This window comes from Ranitomeya variabilis, chromosome 2 (assembly GCF_051348905.1).
Source record: "Ranitomeya variabilis isolate aRanVar5 chromosome 2, aRanVar5.hap1, whole genome shotgun sequence".
NCBI lineage: Eukaryota > Metazoa > Chordata > Amphibia > Anura > Dendrobatidae > Ranitomeya > Ranitomeya variabilis.
Window position 1 is genome coordinate 468,763,139 of NC_135233.1, and position 21,804 is coordinate 468,784,942.

Genomic DNA, 21,804 nt, shown 5'->3' on the forward strand with positions numbered 1-21,804 from the left:
CTATGTGGAGGCTCATACTGTATACAGGAGGCTCATACTGTATATAGGAGGCTATGTGGGGGCTCATACCGATAATGTCTGTAAAGCGCTGTGGAACTAATGGCGCTATTTAGCTAAAATAAAAATAAATAAAAATATTGTATATAGGAGACTGTGTGGGCTCATACGGTATAGGGGACTGTGCAGGCTCATATGGTATATAAGGGGTCTGTGTGTGGGCTCATATGGATTATAGCAGGCTGTGTGATGGCTCATATGGTATATAGGGATATGTTAGCATACTTAATTCTGCTCAATATTTAGAGATCTCATGTGGCCCCTTGGGGAAATGAATTGCCCACCAGTGATCTTTGTCATTCTCTGGCTCCCGTAAAAATCAGAATTGTCAAGCAAGGAAAAGGGAGGCTGGAGATAAATGGAAAACAAATATATTGGAAGGGGCAAAAAACTGTTTGGCCATGACAAGGGTGCACCAAGCGCTTGTGCTTGGTTTGAATAGTCATTTTGTACTGTCACACTTCCATTAATATAAAAAAATTCATTCACTCGCATTGATATTCAAAAACATATCCAGTCATCGTTATTCAATCATTCATGCCGGATAAAAAATAAATAAATTAATTAATTAATTAAAAAATGTATATATAAATGCTGAAAAAAATTTAAATTATATGATTTCACCCTTACCCTTGTAATGTCTGAGCAGAATTTGGCTGGTTCGTGTCCACTTTCTTGAATAAAAACAACATGTAGCTGGTCCATAGAGGCACGTTCAGTGGGTTTGCCTTCACAGCGCGACTAAAGATCTGCACAAATCAGAAACATCAGTAATTCTGCACTGGAATTACCAAATACATATTCACAAGCTCAATCGTATCCAGCAGTTCTTCAGGTCATGGAAAATACATATTTCCCCTCATGCTTATAAATAGCAGAAGAAAAAGCAGTTAAGTCAAGAATATAGAAAGCACATACCAAGAGTGAAAAATAATTATATATAAAATATATATATATATATATTTATAACATTAGAAATAAGTTAAGCAAAAAATATTAAACAACATTTTAGATAAAAATAAAAAAAAGTCAAATGTGTGCAGTAGAATCTGTATATAGTGATCGTCACATCAGGTGGGAGAGACGTAGCGTAGTAACACAAACGTTATTTGCACAAGTTGATCTGACACTTCGACAGGTTTGGGCCATAGTTATAAATTCTGAATTTTCCATTGATGACAATAATGTCCGATAAGGTATTGGCCCTATTAGGGTATGTGCACTGCGGATCCGAAGCAGTTTTCCATGCGTTGTATAGTACCATGTAAAGTTATGGAAAACCAAATCCGCTGTGCACATGCTGCGGAAAATTCCGTGGAGAATTGCTGCGGTTTATTTTCCGCAGCATGTCAATTCTTTGTGCGGATTCCGCAGCATTTTACACCTGTTCCTTTTTAGGAATCCGCAGGTGTAAAAACACAGGTGACATCCGCACCAAAACTGCACTAAATCCGCAGGGTGTTTTACCTGCGGATTTTTCAGAATCTGCAACGTGTGCACACACCCTTAGATTCCGGATTGTTAGTGTGGGTTTGTCCCTGTCTAGTAAAACAGCTGTTCTATTGAGGTGAAATAATTACTTTTGCCCCAAGAACCATGCAAAAAAGCTGGGAGGAAACTTATTTGGGGTAGTCTTAGGCTTTAGATTTTGAATGATAACAAAATACTTTAAAACTTGCCTTTTTTAGCTTCCGGTTGTCTCAGTCCTTTCGAATCGCCATCTTCCTTGTACAGTGCTGAATTTGCAGAGGTTTTTAGACAAATGCAATCGGAGTAGAATAATAATGATCTCTCCGGTAAGACGGAGTCACCCCATGCACTCTATGAATGAGTACTAATAATTCCAACATTCAGATCCGATTCCCCACTCCGACTACCCGATACATAACATACAAGCAACCAAATTGGAGGACGTAGTGTCTACTAGTGAGCTGTGCAGGAAAAATAGGCAATGACTATGCCAGACTACTAGTCCATACCCCAATGGCCAGTTTTGTGATAATTCAACATTTTTACCTTGCAGTACACTGGCAGAATAAGAAGAAATAATAGAGAAAAAGTCAGTTTAAAAGCAAAATAAAGAAAGGTGAATTTTGACCAATTAAAAAGCTGGATTGTCTGGTGCCAGTAATCACCAAAACTAGCAAAATGTAAAACATATTCATTGCATACATTGATTGTTAATTTGTTAGAGACATGCAAAATAAGATATTACTCTTTTACTTAAAAACAGTGTAAAAATGAATAATAATAATCTTTATTTATACAGCGCCAACATATTCCACAGCGCCGATTTTCTAACAATAAGTAAAGTGAATATATTGCAAATATATCCATGTAAACAAACAATCTACTGTAATGAAACAGTTACAACAGCATAAATACATACACGTATACACTACAGGCCCGATTCATTGACATTTGCACCAGTTTCAGGTCTACTTTTTGATTAGCACCAAATTCGACTATAAATTTGGGCCTTTTTGATGTCTTCTGGGCAAGGTTTGGGGTTTCCAAACGTTTTCGGCTGACTCATCAATTTCTTTTAAAAAGTTGCCAATTTTTTTGTGTGTGCAAGTTTTCTCCCGTGTACTCCCGTACCTCTGCCTGGAGTGATTTTATTCACGCCTGGATTTTTTTGTGCAACATTTTAGAAGAATATGCAACATATTTTTGATTTACAGAAGGCACAAAAAGGTTAAAAGCCAAAATTAAAGAGATTTTTTTATTTTGCCGAACATTCGTGAACCGCGAAGCTGCACCATTTTGAGGAGTTTGGAGGGGGAAAAAAGTTCACAAATCCCATAAGACCCCCCCCCCCCCCCCCCCCCCCAAAAAAAAAGTTACTTAAAGTGCAAATGATGAATCGGACCCTACATGTATAAACACAGCTTGTAACATTTGGAGATGGGAAGGACGGCACAGTGCTCTCAGCAAATTCCGATGGCGGCCCTAGTGTCCAATAGGATGTCACTCGGTGTACAGAAGTGCTGCTGCCCGTTTATGGACTTGAGGAAAGCATTGCCCCCTCACTCTGCAGTTGCCTCCCCGGGGCTTCAGAGGAGACACACATGATTTAGAGAACTTCTTCTCAAACCACGAGGCGCCCTCTAGTTGTTGGACGAGGTAGTTTTTACAGTGGTGGTGATAAACTGTACAAGTTCTTTAATTTTAGCTTAGAAAATATAATTGACTCATTTTGTCCTTATTTTAATGCAATGAGGCAAAATGACAATTGAGCAGTAACTAACTTTGGTTGTGCTTGTGACCCTTGGTGGTGAGGCTCCAGTAGTAATAGTTTGAGTAGCCCTGGTTTAGCAGGCAAAGATTACACTTGACAGGAGTTTTCCACTACTTAGAAATTGATGACCTCTTTTTAGGCTATGGTCACACTTTAGTGTTTTCTCTCATCCAAGAGAATTGGACTGATTATGCAGCTCACACTCTGATCAGAGTGTCGGCACAGTGTGATCTGATTCTGTACAATGTGAAGAAGATGTCTCCATCTTCTCCATTGTGTCCGTTTGCAGAAATCTGATGTCATCAGAGTGCAGTTCGATGTTTTCCATGGATTCATTAACTGGCAAAGCAGACTGCGATCAGAATACCAGATCAAACTCGGGCATGCAGTGATTTTCTCAAAGTAAAATATCGGACAAATGGAAAAACATTGCTCTGAGTGCAATCCGATGTTTTTGTCGGATCGCACCCAGCCTGGTAATACGGACGCCTGCATGAGCCTCTATGGAGCCATGCGTTAGTGGATAGGTTGTGTTAGTGGATATCGGTAAGTAGTTAATACTTGAAACTTTTCAGTGCCTTGACTCAGGCATCCTGTGGTACAGAACTGCAATGCGATCTTTGAGAGAATTTTCCTGGCACGTACAATATGTATGATCAAAAATTGCAGGAAAATACATTTATACCATTTCAATGTACCGTATTTTTCCCACATATCTGTGTAATACTCTGCTCAGATCCGCGGGCCTAATAAGCACAGTTTACACCCACCCATCGACGAGACTGGTAACAGCTGATCGGAACCCATCTGATCTGATAATGATGACTTATCATAAAGATAGATAATCAATATCACAGTAGTGGAAAAGCCCTTTAATACTGCGTTGGGACCCAAAAGGAGGAAGAAAAGTAAATCAGAAATAAGAGAAACATTCTATACAAAAGTCAACACAAATAATATAACCAGTCTATGGGGGAAGGAGACAAGAATGAAGTTGTGCAACTAATTTAGCCTTTGAACTACATTACTTTTTTTTATTTATTTAGGGATTATGAAAAGGAAGTTACAATAGGGAATCACAACAAGACAATAACTGTACAAGGTCTAAATGTACGCGATAATACGATATTATATCTATGATATAAAATAAATAGATATAAGATAATTTATGTTATAATAAAATATATCATCGAATAAAATAAATAAGCATCTCAGCATTTTCCCTTACACATAACCGTCTGCCGATCACTGATATCTTCCAAGTGTCAATATTCTTGCTGCAGCTCAAAGGAAAGGTTTTACATTAGGAAATTGATTTTACAGCAAAAGTTTTATCACTATTCGCCCAATTGCTGCCTCTACAAAGTTAATAAGAGAAAGGAAGTGAAGGGAACCCTTTTTTCCCCCAATTTTAGGCTACCAAAAAAAAATCTCCAGGGAGCAGAATACTTGGGTATGATGTCCAGGTGTCAGCTCTTCCTCTCTATCCATATTTCTCCAGACTGTAACAGAAGTGACTTGGTTAATAGGTAAAGATGATTGAAGTGTAGGAAATGCTGGTTTTCTTTTACTCAAAGTCTTCTTTCAATGTCTCGGCTTCTTCTTCCGGCTCCAAAGCCGTGGGAGATCGGCAGTAGCGATTGAGAAGAGAAACGCTTGCTGTGGATGCAGCCTGTTCAGCCACCGTTTCTCTTCTCTGGATGTCATCTTACTATTACCATATTAAATGTGTTTAACATACTGGTTTTCACATCCAGAAAGAGATTATTATTAATGTGTTGCATGTTGCCATTGTCTATCACACAACATGTGTTCCAAGTTCTGTTAGTAATTTAACTAACATAAATCTGATCTTCCTTCTCCAGGATTTTCCTTACGCTGCGCTTCCAGTTGTCTGGAATGCGCAACCCCAGAAAATCAAATCCACGGTGTGCCCTAAATCACATCTTTTTAGCGAAAGTCAATAATTTTCCTAATTTAACTGCTTTTCCAATATATTCCAAACAACTTAATCTTTCATCTTTTTATTAAATAATCTTTTACACGTCATGTGCCCTAATGCATCTCTGATCTATGGTTAGACTAACACTGGGAGGTGGCTGGCTCATGGATCACTACAAATATTGAGCCCGATTTGATGCAAAAGAGGTCTAGATTATTGCCCAGATCACATATTTTCATCTCATTTCACCCTTAAGCTGGCCATACAATGCTCTCCTCACTCCAAAAAAAAAAAGAAAAAAGAAATCAACATTCGGCTTGACCGAATGTTCATATGTTTTTAATGGGGAGAACATAGAAAGCAGCTACAAGACTGCTCTGGTGGCAGCTTATCTCCGGGACAAAAGGATCGGGTGATTAAACTCAAACCGTTGTATCCCTATCCACTCTGACATCATCTACCTCACACCCAAGATATTTTAGGGCGAAATCATCGTGATCTGCCAACTTTAATGAGGGACTTTAAAGGGTAAGTTCCTCAAGTCTTGCTTGAGCCAGTAATTACTTGTCACTCTGTAATATTTATATTTTTATACATATAAGCTCTAGATGTGCTGAATGGTGGAACCTATTGCAAACCTTCCTACCTGACGACTGAAAAGTGAGGCCGCTGACTTCCTACCAACTACATAGCTAGACTGACCACTCTCTCCCTATGTGTGTGTATAGGGAGAGGCCCATCCGTCTACCTGAGCAGGCACGAGGGAAGCGGTTTCAGAGTAAGACATAGAAGTTTATAAGGGGCTAGTCTCTGATACATGCTGTCTGTGGTTTGGGCAACATGAATCAGCTGACAGGTTCCCTTTAAACTTGAAGTATTGCAGAGATTGAGATATTTAAAAAACTGGATTATGACATACAAATACTTAAAGGGGTTACCCCCCCCTTCAAAGATTATTGCTCCCAAAATCCAAGGTGGTGAAAAAGTGAACAATTAAAAACGAGCTACCTACCCTCCGGTACTCCAGCGCTGTCTCACCTGCTCCGGTCTTTATTGATCGTCTGCAGTGGTGAGGTCACGACTAGTGATGAGCGAATATACTCGTTACTCGAGATTTCTCGAGCATGCTCGGGGGTCCTCCGGGTATTTTTTAGTGCTCGGAGTTTTAGTTTTTCTTGCCGCAGCTGAATGATTTACATCTGTTAGCCAGCTTGATTACATGTGGGGGTTTCCCTAGTAACCAGGCAACCCCCACATGTATTTATGCTGGCTAACAGATGTAAATCATTCAGCTGCGGCAAGAAAAACTAAAACTCCGAGCACTAAAAAATACTCGGAGGACCCCCGAGCATGCTCGAGAAATCTCGAGTAACGAGTATATTCACTCATCACTAGTCACGACCACAGCTCTGCAGCCATTCACTGATCTCAGTTGCCCTGCTGATGTACATGGCACAAGCCATCCTCCAGAAATTCCAGCATCTTCAATTTCAGGTCTGTGTTCTGTTTCTCCAATATATGGCAACTTCAGGTGAATGACCCTTCATTTTCCACGGTTTCGTCGCCTTTTGTCATGTTATTTTCACTTCCAGGAAAAAACCCAATATGTAAATCAAACTCTCAAATCTATGTGAAAACTACAATTTCTGAACCACTACTAATCAAGAGAAACAATGGAAGCTTTTTTTTTTTAATATTTTTTTATATAAACTTTATTCATAACAATAACATGCTTAAAACACTAGGCACATGTCAATTGTGCCTAGTGTTTTAAGCATGTTATTGTTATGAATAAAGTTTATATAAAACAATCTTTAAAAAAAAAGCTTCCATTGTTTCTCTTGATTAGTATTTGCTGTAGTGTATGGAAGTACATGCTACCGCTTGGTGACTGATATCAGTCACCAAAATGAATCTGGAAATTTTGATAATTTCTGAACCACACAGATGGCATGGTTAGAAATGACACTAATCCACATGGATCCATCGTACTGATCGCAGTGTTACTGATATGGGGAACATTGGTTTGGCACATATTACATCTGCTAATATTATCTCAGCACATCCTGATTATTATTATTGCTGAACATGCACATCCCTAAATCTATGTCAACTGCTCAACGTCATCAAATCAACATGCAACATCTTGCAGGATCAGCCCCTCAAAAAATGTGGCCTCTTCTGAAGGAAACAATGGAAGAGCTTGACATTCTGTGAAATTACTAAATTGTCAGAGGACTTTCAAAACAATCTATGTCATTATAAGGTGTTTAACTACCTGAGTCCACGAGAGTAATATACAAAGAGCTTCTGGAGTGGTGACACACGTACCTTTTCAGCCTCTTCTTCGTTCCCAAGATGCTCCTCCATGTCTGCATACTTCTTCCAAAATATATGAGAAAGTGGAAAACACGTAAGGAAGGCATCATAGGCTTTCCTACAAGCTGCAAGGTTTTTCTGTGGAGGTTAATGACAAAAAGCTACGTAAACTAAAGGAAAAAAAACAACTGAGAAATAATAATGTTGTGTGAAAATGAAAGATCACTAAACGCCAAGTGAAAAAGAACAACAAGATCATCTCTTAAGGGGATTATGTTGGCAGGTTTTTGCCACCTAATCTGAGAGCAGCATGATGTAGAGACAGAGACCCTGATTCCAGCGATGTGTCACTTACTGGGCTGCTTGCTGCAGTTTTGATAAAATCACTGTTTTATCAGCAGGAGGTTATCATTACTTACATTTCTACACTTATGAGACACTTCTCCATCTCATGAACACATCATACATTCTGAAAAAAAACAAAGACTAAAATCTGTCCCGACTGACCGCTAGCTCAAAGAGATCACATTACAGCTGCCAATGGAAGTATTTGGAGAGGGTAGGTGGAGGAAGAATCAGAGCAAAAGAGCATAGAGACAGATTGAGCTGATTTCTAGTAAGTGTTTACTAGAGGTGGATTCTCGGCTACATTGCTCAGTACTGCTGTATAACGTCCTACATGTTTCTGCTGCTTATGAACATGTGCTACATAAAGACAAGCATGAATCCTTCATGTCTCTGTGTATGGGAGACACTACAACAACTGGTCTTCACTCACATCTGATCAAATAATGGTCAGTAATGGTGTTATTCCTTAAGTACACACTTTTTAAAACTCACCTGAAGTTAAAGGTATGCTTTAAATCAGTTGTCTGGTGTTCTAATAAAAGTCTGCAGTCACCCATTCTAACCAGTAATACAGGGAGATCTTGACAGCGTGCACACCGCATACTGTCGTGATTCAGAATTCTGCAATCACATAAAATGGCTACAGACTTTTATCACAAGACTGGGCAACCCTATAAAAAAAGGAGAGTGAGGGTGAATTTAAACAGTCTTACCTCTTTCTCAGCACACGCAATAAGCTTACTCCATGCACTGAAATCACTGGATTTCTTCACAGCTGCTTTCCAGTAAGAGAGCAAGTCTGGGGACATTTCAACTGTATCTGGATAATCGGAGTCATCATCACTGCCTGAGCAATCCTCAGTGGTGAGGACATCACAGTCTTGGGAAGACTGGCTAAAGCACGACAGAGACCCTGTAAGCAAAAGTAGAGAATGTGTATCAAACTACGGCCAGCAGACGAGCACTGCTGTGCACAGTAAAGGTACGTGCACATGGGTCTTATAAGCAGATTTATTATACAGATTTTATGGATGGAATACATGCTGTGTAATTACATGGTTTTTTTCTCATTCACATGCGGCTCATTCAGAATCACGCAGTACTGCAGATTTCTGCTGATTTCACTTAAGTATTATATATTATGCAAAGCAAATGGTAAAATCCGCATTATTTCTCCAACAATCGGAGTAACTCAGCTTATCAACAGATCAGTCAGATATGTTGATAACTTAGAAAAATACCGTTAAGGTGCGGGCTGCATTCATAATTTTATGCTGCAGTTACAAGCTGATTTTTGGTGCAACAGAGTTCTAGCAGCCAAAGTACACTCTGTGTAGCTTCTATATCATAGTGTGATACAAGTAAAATTGCCCTTTTTGCAATATGATGGCCCAACAGCTACCCAAAATACACAGTAGTATACCCCACTGCCAGAAAACCTCTATACAGTATGCTGTCCCCACAGCCTACCTATATACAGTATGCTGTCCCCACAGCCTACCTATATACAGTATGCTGTCCCCAGCCTACCTATATACAGTATGCTGTCCCCACAACCTACCTATATACAGTATGCTGTCCCCACAGCCTACCTATATACAGTATGCTGTCCCCACAACCTACCTATATACAGTATGCTGTCCCCACAACCTACCTATATACAGTATGCTGTCCCCACAGCCTACCTATATACAGTATGCTGTCCCCACAGCCTACCTATATACAGTATGCTGTCCTCACAGCCTACCTATATACAGTATGCTGTCCCCACAGCCTACCTATATACAGTATGCTGTCCCCAGCCTACCTATATACAGTATGCTGTCCCCACAACCTACCTATATACAGTATGCTGTCCCCACAGCCTACCTATATACAGTATGCTGTCCCCACAACCTACCTATATACAGTATGCTGTCCCCACAACCTACCTATATACAGTATGCTGTCCCCACAGCCTACCTATATACAGTATGCTGTCCCCACAACCTACCTATATACAGTATGCTGTCCCCACAGCCTACCTATATACAGTATGCTGTCCCCAGCCTACCTATATACAGTATGCTATCCCCACAACCTACCTATATATAGTATGCTGTCCCCACAGCCTACCTATATACAGTATGCTGTCCCCACAACCTACCTATATACAGTATGCTGTCCCCACAACCTACCTATATACAGTATGCGGTCCCCACAGCCTACCTATATACAGTATGATGTCCCCACAGCCTACCTATATACAGTATGCTGTCCCCAGCCTACCTATATACAGTATGCTGTCCCCACAACCTACCTATATACAGTATGCTGTCCCCACAGCCTACCTATATACAGTATGATGTCCCCACAGCCTACCTATATACAGTATGATGTCCTCACAGCCCTATAAATACAGTATGATGGCCACACACCCCTACTATATTATTATTATACTGCCATTTATTCCACGGCGCTTTACATATGAAAAGGGGTATAACATAATTCAAACAAGTACAGTAATCTTAAACAATACAAGTCACGACAGGTACATGAGGAGTGAGGACCCTGCCCACAAGGGCTCACAATCTACAAGGGATGGGTGAGGATACAGTAGGTGAGGGTAGAGCTGGTCGTGTAGTGGTTTGGTGGATCGGTGGTTACTGCAGGTTGCAGGCTTGCTGGAAGAGGTAGGTCTTAAAGGGAACCTGTCACCTGAATTTGGCGGGACCAGTTTTGGGTCATATGGGCGGGGTTTTCAGGTGTTTGATTCACCCTTTCCTTACCCGCTGGCTGCATGCTGGCCACAATATTGGATTGAAGTTCATTCTCTGTCCTCCGGAGTACATGCCAGCACAAGGCAATATTGCGCACCAGGCATGTACCTTCCAGATTAAGTTGGTGCTGTATCGTGATGGACAACACAAAGCTAAGTAGCGGTCTCTGATATTATTGTTAAATATGCTCCTGATGAACCTCCTTTGGGAGGAGAAACGTGTCGAGCTATGAGACTGATGAGCTATGAGACTGTTTTTTTATGCCTATCTATTGGAATGTGAGTTTTAAGTATTTGTTAAATTGAGGGATTTGCTTCTTTTGGCAGACTGTGGGTCCTAGTATCTTGAAGCCAGAGAAACAAGTATGTTTGCTTCATGACCCTATTGTTTAAAAGTGTGTGAACCAGGACATCACTTTGGGGAGTATTATTTTTGTTTTTGGATTCTAGTATCTGTATGGGACTTGTGATTTATCCTATTATGAAGGTGGGCATTTGTGCAATATATGGTACATTATTGAGGCTGAATTGCCTGATTAAGATTTACAGGCAATACATTTCTGTTCGAATCAGGGCAGCCTAAAATCGTGCTATTTAGCATATAATCGAGAAAATCATTTGATTACTATATCCCTAAGAAAATCCCCTGGTGGTGTGTTTTTTTTTTTGTTCACTACGCTCTCACATTTTTTCAGTACCCTACGACATCAAGGGTCCGGAATTTTTTCTGCTAGGGCTATCATTGTTGGGACAGCCGTCGAGGAGTGGGGGCGCCATTGCGCAGGTTTAGGGTGCCAACCCCTGCGGACAGGTAGGGTGAGTGTGAGGGATAGTATTTACCCACATACCTAAACCCTCCTCACTAAACCACACATATACATTTTTCTTTTCCCTTCCTTAATAGGGTTTAATAGATCAGGAGGGACAGTAGACGGTGAGCGGGGGCGCCACTGCGCAGGACTAGGGTGCCAACCTCCGCTGGCAGGTAGGGTACTGATGAGTGTTAGGCTACTAGGGATAGGCACCCCCCTAGGTTTGTTTTCTATTTTCAAGTGTTCAGTTGGTGATGGTTTTGAATGCACTATGTTTTTTAAATAATTGCTAATAAAGAGATTTTTTAGAATTTTTGGGGTTTTGTTCTGTGAGACTGATAAATTATTAACTCCTTGATTATTGTTTTTTTCTGTGAGACTTTATTTTCCCACGCCCCTCCTATACACAGTGTGATGGTCCCACGCCCCTCCTATACACAGTGTGATGGTCCCACGCCCCTCCTATACACAGTGTGATGGTCCCACGCCCCTCCTATACACAGTGTGATGGTCCCACGCCCCTCCTATACACAGTGTGATGGTCCCACGCCCCTCCTATACACAGTGTGATGGTCCCACGCCCCTCCTATACACAGTGTGATGGTCCCACGCCCCTCCTATACACAGTGTGATGGTCCCACGCCCCTCCTATACACAGTGTGATGGTCCCACGCCCCTCCTATACACAGTGTGATGGTCCCACGCCCCTCCTATACACAGTGTGATGGTCCCACGCCCCTCCTATACACAGTGTGATGGTCCCACGCCCCTCCTATACACAGTGTGATGGCGCCCCACGCCCCTCCTATACAGTGTGATGGCGCCCCACGCCCCTCCTATACAGTGTGATGGCGCCCCACGCCCCTCCTATACACAGTGTGATGGCGCCCCACGTCCCTCCTGTACAGTGTGATGGCGCCCCACGTCCCTCCTGTACACAGTGTGATGGCCCCACGCCCCTCCTATACACAGTGTGATGGTCCCACGCCCCTCCTATACACAGTGTGATGGTCCCACGCCCCTCCTATACACAGTGTGATGGCGCCCCACGCCCCTCCTATACAGTGTGATGGCGCCCCACGCCCCTCTTATACAGTGTGATGGCGCCCCACGCCCCTCCTATACACAGTGTGATGGCGCCCCACGTCCCTCCTGTACAGTGTGATGGCGCCCCACGTCCCTCCTGTACACAGTGTGATGGCCCCACGCCCCTCCTATACACAGTGTGATGGCCCCACGCCCCTCCTATACACAGTGTGATGGTCCCACGCCCCTCCTATACACAGTGTGATGGCCCCACGCCCCTCCTATACACAGTGTGATGGCCCCACGCCCCTCCTATACACAGTGTGATGGCCCCACGCCCCTCCTATACACAGTGTGATGGCCCCACGCCCCTCCTATACACAGTGTGATGGCCCCACGCCCCTCCTATACAGTGTGATGGCCCCACGCCCCTCCTATACACAGTGTGATGGCCCCACGCCCCTCCTATACACAGTGTGATGGCCCCACGCCCCTCCTATACAGTGTGATGGCCCCACGCCCCTCCTATACACAGTGTGATGGCCCCACGCCCCTCCTATACACAGTGTGATGGCCCCACGCCCCTCCTATACACAGTGTGATGGCCCCACGCCCCTCCTATACACAGTGTGATGGCCCCACGCCCCTCCTATACACAGTGTGATGGCCCCACGCCCCTCCTATACACAGTATGATGGCCCCACGTCCCTCCTATACACAGTATGATGGCCCCAAGCCCCTCCTATATACAGTATGATGGTCCCACGCCCCTCCTATATACAGTATGATGGTCCCACGCCCCTCCTATAAACAGTATGATGGTCCCACGCCCCTCCTATACACAGTATGATAGTCCCTCGCCCCTCCTATACATAGTGTGATGGCGCCTCACGCCCCTCCTATACACAGTGTGATGGCCCCACGCCCCTCCTATACACAGTGATGGCCCCACGCCCCTCCTATACACAGTGTGATGGCCCCACGCCCCTCCTATACACAGTGTGATGGCCCCACGTCCCTCCTATACACAGTATGATGGCCCCAAGCCCCTCCTATATACAGTATGATGGTCCCACACCCCCTCCTATATACAGTATGATGGTCCCACGCCCCTCCTATACATAGTGTGATGGTCCGACGCCCCTCCTATATACAGTGTGATGGTCCCACGCCCCTCCTATACACAGTATGATGGTCGTGCGTGAGCCTCGTGTGGTAATGTGTGGGGACGGAGCCTCGTGTGGTAATGTGTGGGGACGGAGCCTCGTGTGGTAATGTGTGGGGACGGAGCCTCGTGTGGTAATGTGTGGGGACGGAGCCTCGTGTGGTAATGTGGGGGGACGGGATTATGTGTGGTAATGTGGTGGGGGCGGGATTCTGTGTGGTAATGGGGTGGGAGGGCGGGATTATGTGTGGTAATGGGGTGGGGGGGCGGGATTGTGTGTGGTAATGGGGTGGGGGGGCGGGATTGTGTGTGGTAATGGGGTGGGGGGGCGGGATTGTGTGTGGTAATGTATTGTGTGTGGTAATGGGGTGGGGGGGCGGGATTGTGTGTGGTAATGTATTGTGTGTGGTAATGGGGTGGGGGGGCGGGATTGTGTGTGGTAATGGGGTGGGGGGGCGGGATTGTGTGTGGTAATGGGGTGAGGGGGCGGGATTGTGTGTGGTAATGGGGTGAGGGGGCGGGATTGTGTGTGGTAATGGGGTGAGGGGGCGGGATTGTGCGTGCTGATGTGGTGGGGGGGCGGGATTGTGCGTGCTGATGTGGTGGGGGGGCGGGATTGTGCGTGCTGATGTGGTGGGGGGGCGGGATTGTGCGTGCTGATGTGGTGGGGGGGGCGGGATTGTGCGTGCTGATGTGGTGGGGGGGCGGGATTGTGCGTGGTAATGTGGTGGGGGCGGGATTCTGTGTGGTAATGGGGTGGGAGGGCGGGATTGTGTGTGGTAATGGGGTGGGGGGGCGGGATTGTGTGTGGTAATGAGGTGGGGGGGCGGGATTGTGTGTGGTAATGGGGTGGGGGGGCGGGATTGTGTGTGGTAATGGGGTGGGGGGGCGGGATTGTGTGTGGTAATGGGGTGGGGGGGCGGGATTGTGTGTGGTAATGGGGTGAGGGGGCGGGATTGTGTGTGGTAATGGGGTGAGGGGGCGGGATTGTGTGTGGTAATGGGGTGAGGGGGCGGGATTGTGTGTGGTAATGGGGTGGGGGGGCGGGATTGTGCGTGCTGATGTGGTGGGGGGGCGGGATTGTGCGTGCTGATGTGGTGGGGGGGCGGGATTGTGCGTGGTGATGTGGTGGGGGGGCGGGATTGTGCGTGGTGATGTGGTGGGGGGGCGGGATTGTGTGTGGTGATGTGGTGGGGGGGCGGGATTGTGTGGTAATAGTTAGTTATAGTTATTATTAAGGTTGAAGGAAGACTTTAAGTCCATCTAGTTCAACCCATAGCCTAACCTAACATGCCCTAACATGTTGATCCAGAGGAAGGCAAAAAAAAACCATGTGGCAAAGAGTAAGCTCCACATGGGAAAAAAAATTCCTTCCCGACTCCACATACGGCAGTCAGACTAGTTCCCTGGATCAATGTGGTGGGGGGTGGGATTATGTGTGGTAATGGGGTGTGGGTGGTGGGATTATGTGTGGTAATGTGGTGGGGGCGGGATTGTGTGTGGTAATGTGGTGGGGGCGGAATTGTGTGTGGTAATGTGGTGGGGGCGGAATTGTGTGTGGTAATGTGGTGGGGGCGGGATTATGTGTGGTAATGTGGTGGGGGCGGGATTATGTGTGGTAATGTGGTGGGGGCTGGATTATGTGTGGTAATGTGGTGGGGGGGATTGTGTGTGGTAATGTGGTGGGGGGGCGAGATTGTGTGTGGTAATGTGGTGGGGGGCGGGATTGTGTGTGGTAATGTGGTGGGGGGCGGGATTATGTGAGGTAATGTGGTGGGGGGCGGGATTGTGTGTGGTAATGTGGTGGGGGGCGGGATTGTGTGTGGTAATGTGGTGGGGGGCGGGATTGTGTGTGGTAATGGGGTGGGGGGCGGGATTGTGTGTGGTAATGGGGTGGGGGGGCGATATTGTGTGTGGTAATGGGGTGGGGGGGTGGGATTGTGTGTGGTAATGGGGTGGGGGGGTGGGATTGTGTGTGGTAATGTGGTGAGGGGTGGGACTGTGTGTGGTAATGTGGTGGGGGGATTGTGTGTGGTAATGTGGTGGGGGGGCGGGATTGTGCGTGGTAATGTGGTGGGGGCGGGATTCTGTGTGGTAATGGGGTGGGAGGGCGGGATTGTGTGTGGTAATGGGGTGGGGGGGCGGGATTGTGTGTGGTAATGAGGTGGGGGGGCGGGATTGTGTGTGGTAATGGGGTGGGGGGGCGGGATTGTGTGTGGTAATGGGGTGGGGGGGCGGGATTGTGTGTGGTAATGGGGTGGGGGGGCGGGATTGTGTGTGGTAATGGGGTGAGGGGGCGGGATTGTGTGTGGTAATGGGGTGAGGGGGCGGGATTGTGTGTGGTAATGGGGTGAGGGGGCGGGATTGTGTGTGGTAATGGGGTGGGGGGGCGGGATTGTGCGTGCTGATGTGGTGGGGGGGCGGGATTGTGCGTGCTGATGCGGTGGGGGGGCGGGATTGTGCGTGGTGATGTGGTGGGGGGGCGGGATTGTGCGTGGTGATGTGGTGGGGGGGCGGGATTGTGTGTGGTGATGTGGTGGGGGGGCGGGATTGTGTGGTAATAGTTAGTTATAGTTATTATTAAGGTTGAAGGAAGACTTTAAGTCCATCTAGTTCAACCCATAGCCTAACCTAACATGCCCTAACATGTTGATCCAGAGGAAGGCAAAAAAAAACCATGTGGCAAAGAGTAAGCTCCACATGGGAAAAAAAATTCCTTCCCGACTCCACATACGGCAGTCAGACTAGTTCCCTGGATCAATGTGGTGGGGGGTGGGATTATGTGTGGTAATGGGGTGTGGGTGGTGGGATTATGTGTGGTAATGTGGTGGGGGCGGGATTGTGTGTGGTAATGTGGTGGGGGCGGAATTGTGTGTGGTAATGTGGTGGGGGCGGAATTGTGTGTGGTAATGTGGTGGGGGCGGGATTATGTGTGGTAATGTGGTGGGGGCGGGATTATGTGTGGTAATGTGGTGGGGGCTGGATTATGTGTGGTAATGTGGTGGGGGGGATTGTGTGTGGTAATGTGGTGGGGGGGCGAGATTGTGTGTGGTAATGTGGTGGGGGGCGGGATTGTGTGTGGTAATGTGGTGGGGGGCGGGATTATGTGAGGTAATGTGGTGGGGGGCGGGATTGTGTGTGGTAATGTGGTGGGGGGCGGGATTGTGTGTGGTAATGTGGTGGGGGGCGGGATTGTGTGTGGTAATGGGGTGGGGGGCGGGATTGTGTGTGGTAATGGGGTGGGGGGGCGATATTGTGTGTGGTAATGGGGTGGGGGGGTGGGATTGTGTGTGGTAATGGGGTGGGGGGGTGGGATTGTGTGTGGTAATGTGGTGAGGGGTGGGACTGTGTGTGGTAATGTGGTGGGGGGATTGTGTGTGGTAATGTGGTGGGGGGGCGAGATTGTGTGTGGTAATGTGGTGGGGGGCGGGATTGTGTGTGGTAATGTGGTGGGGGGCGGGATTATGTGAGGTAATGTGGTGGGGGGGCGTGATTGTGTGTGGTGATGTGGTGGGGGGGCGGGATTGTGTGTGGTGATGTGGTGGGGGGCGGGATTGTGTGTGGTGATGTGGTGGGGGGGCGGGATTGTGTGGTAATAGTTAGTTATAGTTATTATTAAGGTTGAAGGAAGACTTTAAGTCCATCTAGTTCAACCCATAGCCTAACCTAACATGCCCTAACATGTTGATCCAGAGGAAGGCAAAAAAAAACCATGTGGCAAAGAGTAAGCTCCACATGGGAAAAAAAATTCCTTCCCGACTCCACATACGGCAGTCAGACTAGTTCCCTGGATCAATGTGGTGGGGGGCGGGATTATGTGTGGTAATGGGGTGTGGGTGGTGGGATTATGTGTGGTAATGTGGTGGGGGCGGGATTGTGTGTGGTAATGTGGTGGGGGCGGAATTGTGTGTGGTAATGTGGTGGGGGCGGAATTGTGTGTGGTAATGTGGTGGGGGCGGGATTGTGTGTGGTAATGTGGTGGGGGCGGGATTGTGTGTGGTAATGTGGTGGGGGCGGGATTATGTGTGGTAATGTGGTGGGGGCTGGATTATGTGTGGTAATGTGGTGGGGGGGCGAGATTGTGTGTGGTAATGTGGTGGGGGGGCGAGATTGTGTGTGGTAATGTGGTGGGGGGTGGGATTGTGTGTGGTAATGTGGTGGGGGGCGGGATTATGTGAGGTAATGTGGTGGGGGGCGGGATTGTGTGTGGTAATGTGGTGGGGGGGCGGGATTGTGTGTGGTAATGTGGTGGGGGGAGTGATTGTGTGTGGTAATGTGGTGGGGGGCGGGATTGTGTGTGGTAATGTGGGGGGTTGGGATTGTGTGGTAATGTGGTGGGGGCGGGATTGTGTGTGGTGATGTGGTGGGGGGCGGGATTGTGTGTGGTGATGTGGTGGGGGGCGGGATTGTGTGTGGTGATGTGGTGGGGGGCGGGATTGTGTGTGATGTGGTGGGGGGCGGGATTGTGTGTGGTGATGTGGTGGGGGCGGGATTGTGTGTGGTAATTTGGGGGGGTGGGATTGTGTGTGGTAATTTGGGGGGGTGGGATTGTGTGGTAATAGTTAGTTATAGTTATTATTAAGGTTGAAGGAAGACTTTAAGTCCATCTAGTTCAACCCATAGCCTAACCTAACATGCCCTAACATGTTGATCCAGAGGAAGGCAAAAAAAAACCATGTGGCAAAGAGTAAGCTCCACATGGGAAAAAAAATTCCTTCCCGACTCCACATACGGCAGTCAGACTAGTTCCCTGGATCAATGTGGTGGGGGGCGGGATTATGTGTGGTAATGGGGTGTGGGTGGTGGGATTGTGTGTGGTAATGTGGTGGGGGCGGGATTGTGTGTGGTAATGTGGTGGGGGCGGGATTATGTGTGGTAATGTGGTGGGGGCTGGATTATGTGTGGTAATGTGGTGGGGGCTGGATTATGTGTGGTAATGTGGTGGGGGCTGGATTGTGTGTGGTAATGTGGTGGGGGGCGGGATTGTGTGTGGTAATGTGGTGGGGGGCGGGATTATGTGAGGTAATGTGGTGGGGGGGCGGGATTGTGTGTGGTAATGTGGTGGGGGGGCGGGATTGTGTGTGGTAATGTGGTGGGGGGCGGGATTGTGTGTGGTAATGTGGTGGGGGGCGGGATTGTGTGTGGTAATGTGGTGGGGGGGCGATATTGTGTGTGGTAATGGGGTGGGGGGCGGTATTGTGTGTGGTAATGGGGTGGGGGGTGGGATTGTGTGTGGTAATGGGGTGGGGGGTGGGACTGTGTGTGGTAATGTGGTGGGGGGGATTGTGTGTGGTAATGTGGTGGGGGGCGAGATTGTGTGTGGTAATGTGGTGGGGGGCGGGATTGTGTGTGGTAATGTGGTGGGGGGCGGGATTGTGTGTGGTAATGTGGTGGGGGGCGATATTGTGTGTGGTAATGGGGTGGGGGGCGGTATTGTGTGTGGTAATGGGGTGGGGGGTGGGATTGTGTGTGGTAATGTGGTGGGGGCGGGATTGTGTGTGGTAATGTGGTGGGGGCGGGATTATGTGTGGTAATGTGGTGGGGGGCGGGATTGTGTGTGGTAATGTGGTGGGGGGCGGGATTATGTGAGGTAATGTGGTGGGGGGGGCGTGATTGTGTGTGGTAATGTGGTGGGGGGCGGGATTATGTGAGGTAATGTGGTGGGGGGGGCGTGATTGTGTGTGGTAATGTGGTGGGGGGGGCGTGATTGTGTGTGGTAATGTGGTGGGGGGGGCGGGATTATGTGAGGTAATGTGGTGGGGGGGCGGGATTGTGTGTGGTAATGTGGTGGGGGGGCGGGATTGTGTGTGGTAATGTGGTGGGGGGCGGGATTGTGTGTGGTAATGTGGTGGGGGGCGGGATTGTGTGTGGTAATGTGGTGGGGGGGCGATATTGTGTGTGGTAATGGGGTGGGGGGTGGGATTGTGTGTGGTAATGGGGTGGGGGGTGGGACTGTGTGTGGTAATGTGGTGGGGGGGATTGTGTGTGGTAATGTGGTGGGGGGCGAGATTGTGTGTGGTAATGTGGTGGGGGGCGGGATTGTGTGTGGTAATGTGGTGGGGGGCGGGATTGTGTGTGGTAATGTGGTGGGGGGGCGATATTGTGTGTGGTAATGGGGTGGGGGGCGGTATTGTGTGTGGTAATGGGGTGGGGGGTGGGATTGTGTGTGGTAATGGGGTGGGGGGTGGGACTGTGTGTGGTAATGTGGTGGGGGGGATTGTGTGTGGTAATGTGGTGGGGGGGATTGTGTGTGGTAATGTGGTGGGGGGCGGGATTGTGTGTGGTAATGTGGTGGGGGGCGGGATTATGTGAGGTAATGTGGTGGGGGGGCGTGATTGTGTGTGGTAATGTGGTGGGGGGGCGGGATTATGTGTGGTAATGTGGTGGGGGGTGGGATTGTGTGGTGATGTGGTGGGGGCGGAGCTATTGTACAGGGGGAGGGATTAGCGAGTAATCACGATGCCTCTTATATATATAGATGATGGCCACATAGCCAGATACACAGTGCTTATATCCTCCCATGTGGCTTCTCTCTCCCCCAGCCATACTGCTAGCACAAATGGTAATCTCAGTATCCTGCAGGAAGCACTAACTGTGCTGCATGATGTAATTCAGAAGACATGGCCATGTGCAAAATAGCAGATGCAGCTTGGATAGAAAGCGAACATCTTTAGAGACAGTCAATAATGTAGCAGGTGCTCAGATAGCCCTAAACTGCTGCTGGGAGACCAGTCCAGGGGTCGAATGTATTATAATCCGATATTGACTGTGATTCAACAGTGTTGTGAGGTCTGTTTCTACAGTTTGACATTATCAGCAATGACCAGGCCCTGTCAGTTTGTGTGGTGATACGACTTAGTAAGAAAATGAAATGATGCCACACACATATGGGTTTAAAAAAAAAAAAAACATATCCAGGAGGAGTAACAGAATAATTGCACTACACAGAATTACAAGAAAACTCCAGAAATATTTTATGAAGAAGGTATATGTCTACTGAAACAGGAATATCAGAGGAGATGCCATATCCTCTAACAATATCCCCTTCTTTGTGCTGTGATCAGATTCTGCTTTTCAGTAAAGAATGACATTCAGGAGATCTCTAGAGTATGGTGTGAAAACAGCTTTATATTTTTCAATTTTATCTGGTAGCAATAAAAATGCTTCTAACCATAGAAGCCTAATGCCAAATAGAAGCATAGAAGCATAATGCCAAATGTCCATTTAGTGGTAAAAATAATAATTATTTTTGTTACATTGGAGCAAAGGCAGACATAATATAGGCCATATTATTTGGGGGCCTATAGCTAATAATAATAATCTTTTTATATAGTGCCAACAAATTCCGCAGCGCATTATAGTTTGCACACATTATCATCATTGTCCCCATCGGGGCTCACAATCTACATTCCCTATCAGTATGCCTTTGGACTGTAGAAAGAAGTCGGAGAACCCGGAGGAAACCCACGCAAACACGGGGAGAACATACAAACTCCTTGCAGATGTTGTCCAAGGTGGGATTTGAACCCAGGACCCCAGCGCTGCAAAGGCTACAGTGCTATCCACTGAGCCACCGTGAAGTCTGAATTAGGGCACAAAGCTGCCATTAAACAACCCATCGGGTTCCTACCATCCTATCATGAAGGCTCAATGAGGTCGGCAAAGGAATTCCCTCTGTCTAACCAGTTGGATTTAATACTTGCTGATCACCATGGAATCTAAGGCTATGTTCACACGTTCAGTATCTGGGTGTATAATCTATAGATATAATTGTCTAAGGGGTACTTCCGTCTTTCTGTCCTCAACTTCCGTAACGGAAATCCCGCGTCGCTGATTGGTCTCGGCAGCTGCCTGTCATGGCTGCCGCGACCAATCAGCGACGGGCACAGTCCGAGATGCGTTAGAATCGGGCCACCATCTAATATATATATATTATACCATTATATATATATATATATATATATATATATATATATATATATATATATATATATATATATATATATATATATATATTAAAAAAAAAGAGCAGCACAAAAGAAATGAAAAAAAGTGGACTTTAATGCCTGAACGGCGTGGCAACGTTTCGGATGTGTTATCCTTTCTCAAGCCTTGAGAAAGGATAACACATCCGAA

At 46.8% G+C, this 21,804-nt stretch overlaps 1 protein-coding gene across 2 annotated transcripts in view; it reads right to left on the reverse strand.

The window, feature by feature from the left end:
• Nucleotides 1-21,804, reverse strand: part of LOC143806782 (pre-mRNA-processing factor 39-like) — a 78,976-nt gene that overhangs the window by 56,186 nt on the left and 986 nt on the right. The window contains exons 2-4 of one of the 2 annotated variants that reach the window (XM_077287685.1): nt 8,621-8,820; nt 7,572-7,697; nt 688-806 (exon numbers count right to left, since the gene is read on the reverse strand). In XM_077287685.1, the coding sequence (XP_077143800.1) occupies nt 688-806; nt 7,572-7,697; nt 8,621-8,820 (445 nt within the window). The remainder of the gene's footprint in view (nt 1-687; nt 807-7,571; nt 7,698-8,620; nt 8,821-21,804) is intronic. The other variant, XM_077287686.1, reaches the window with a different exon arrangement.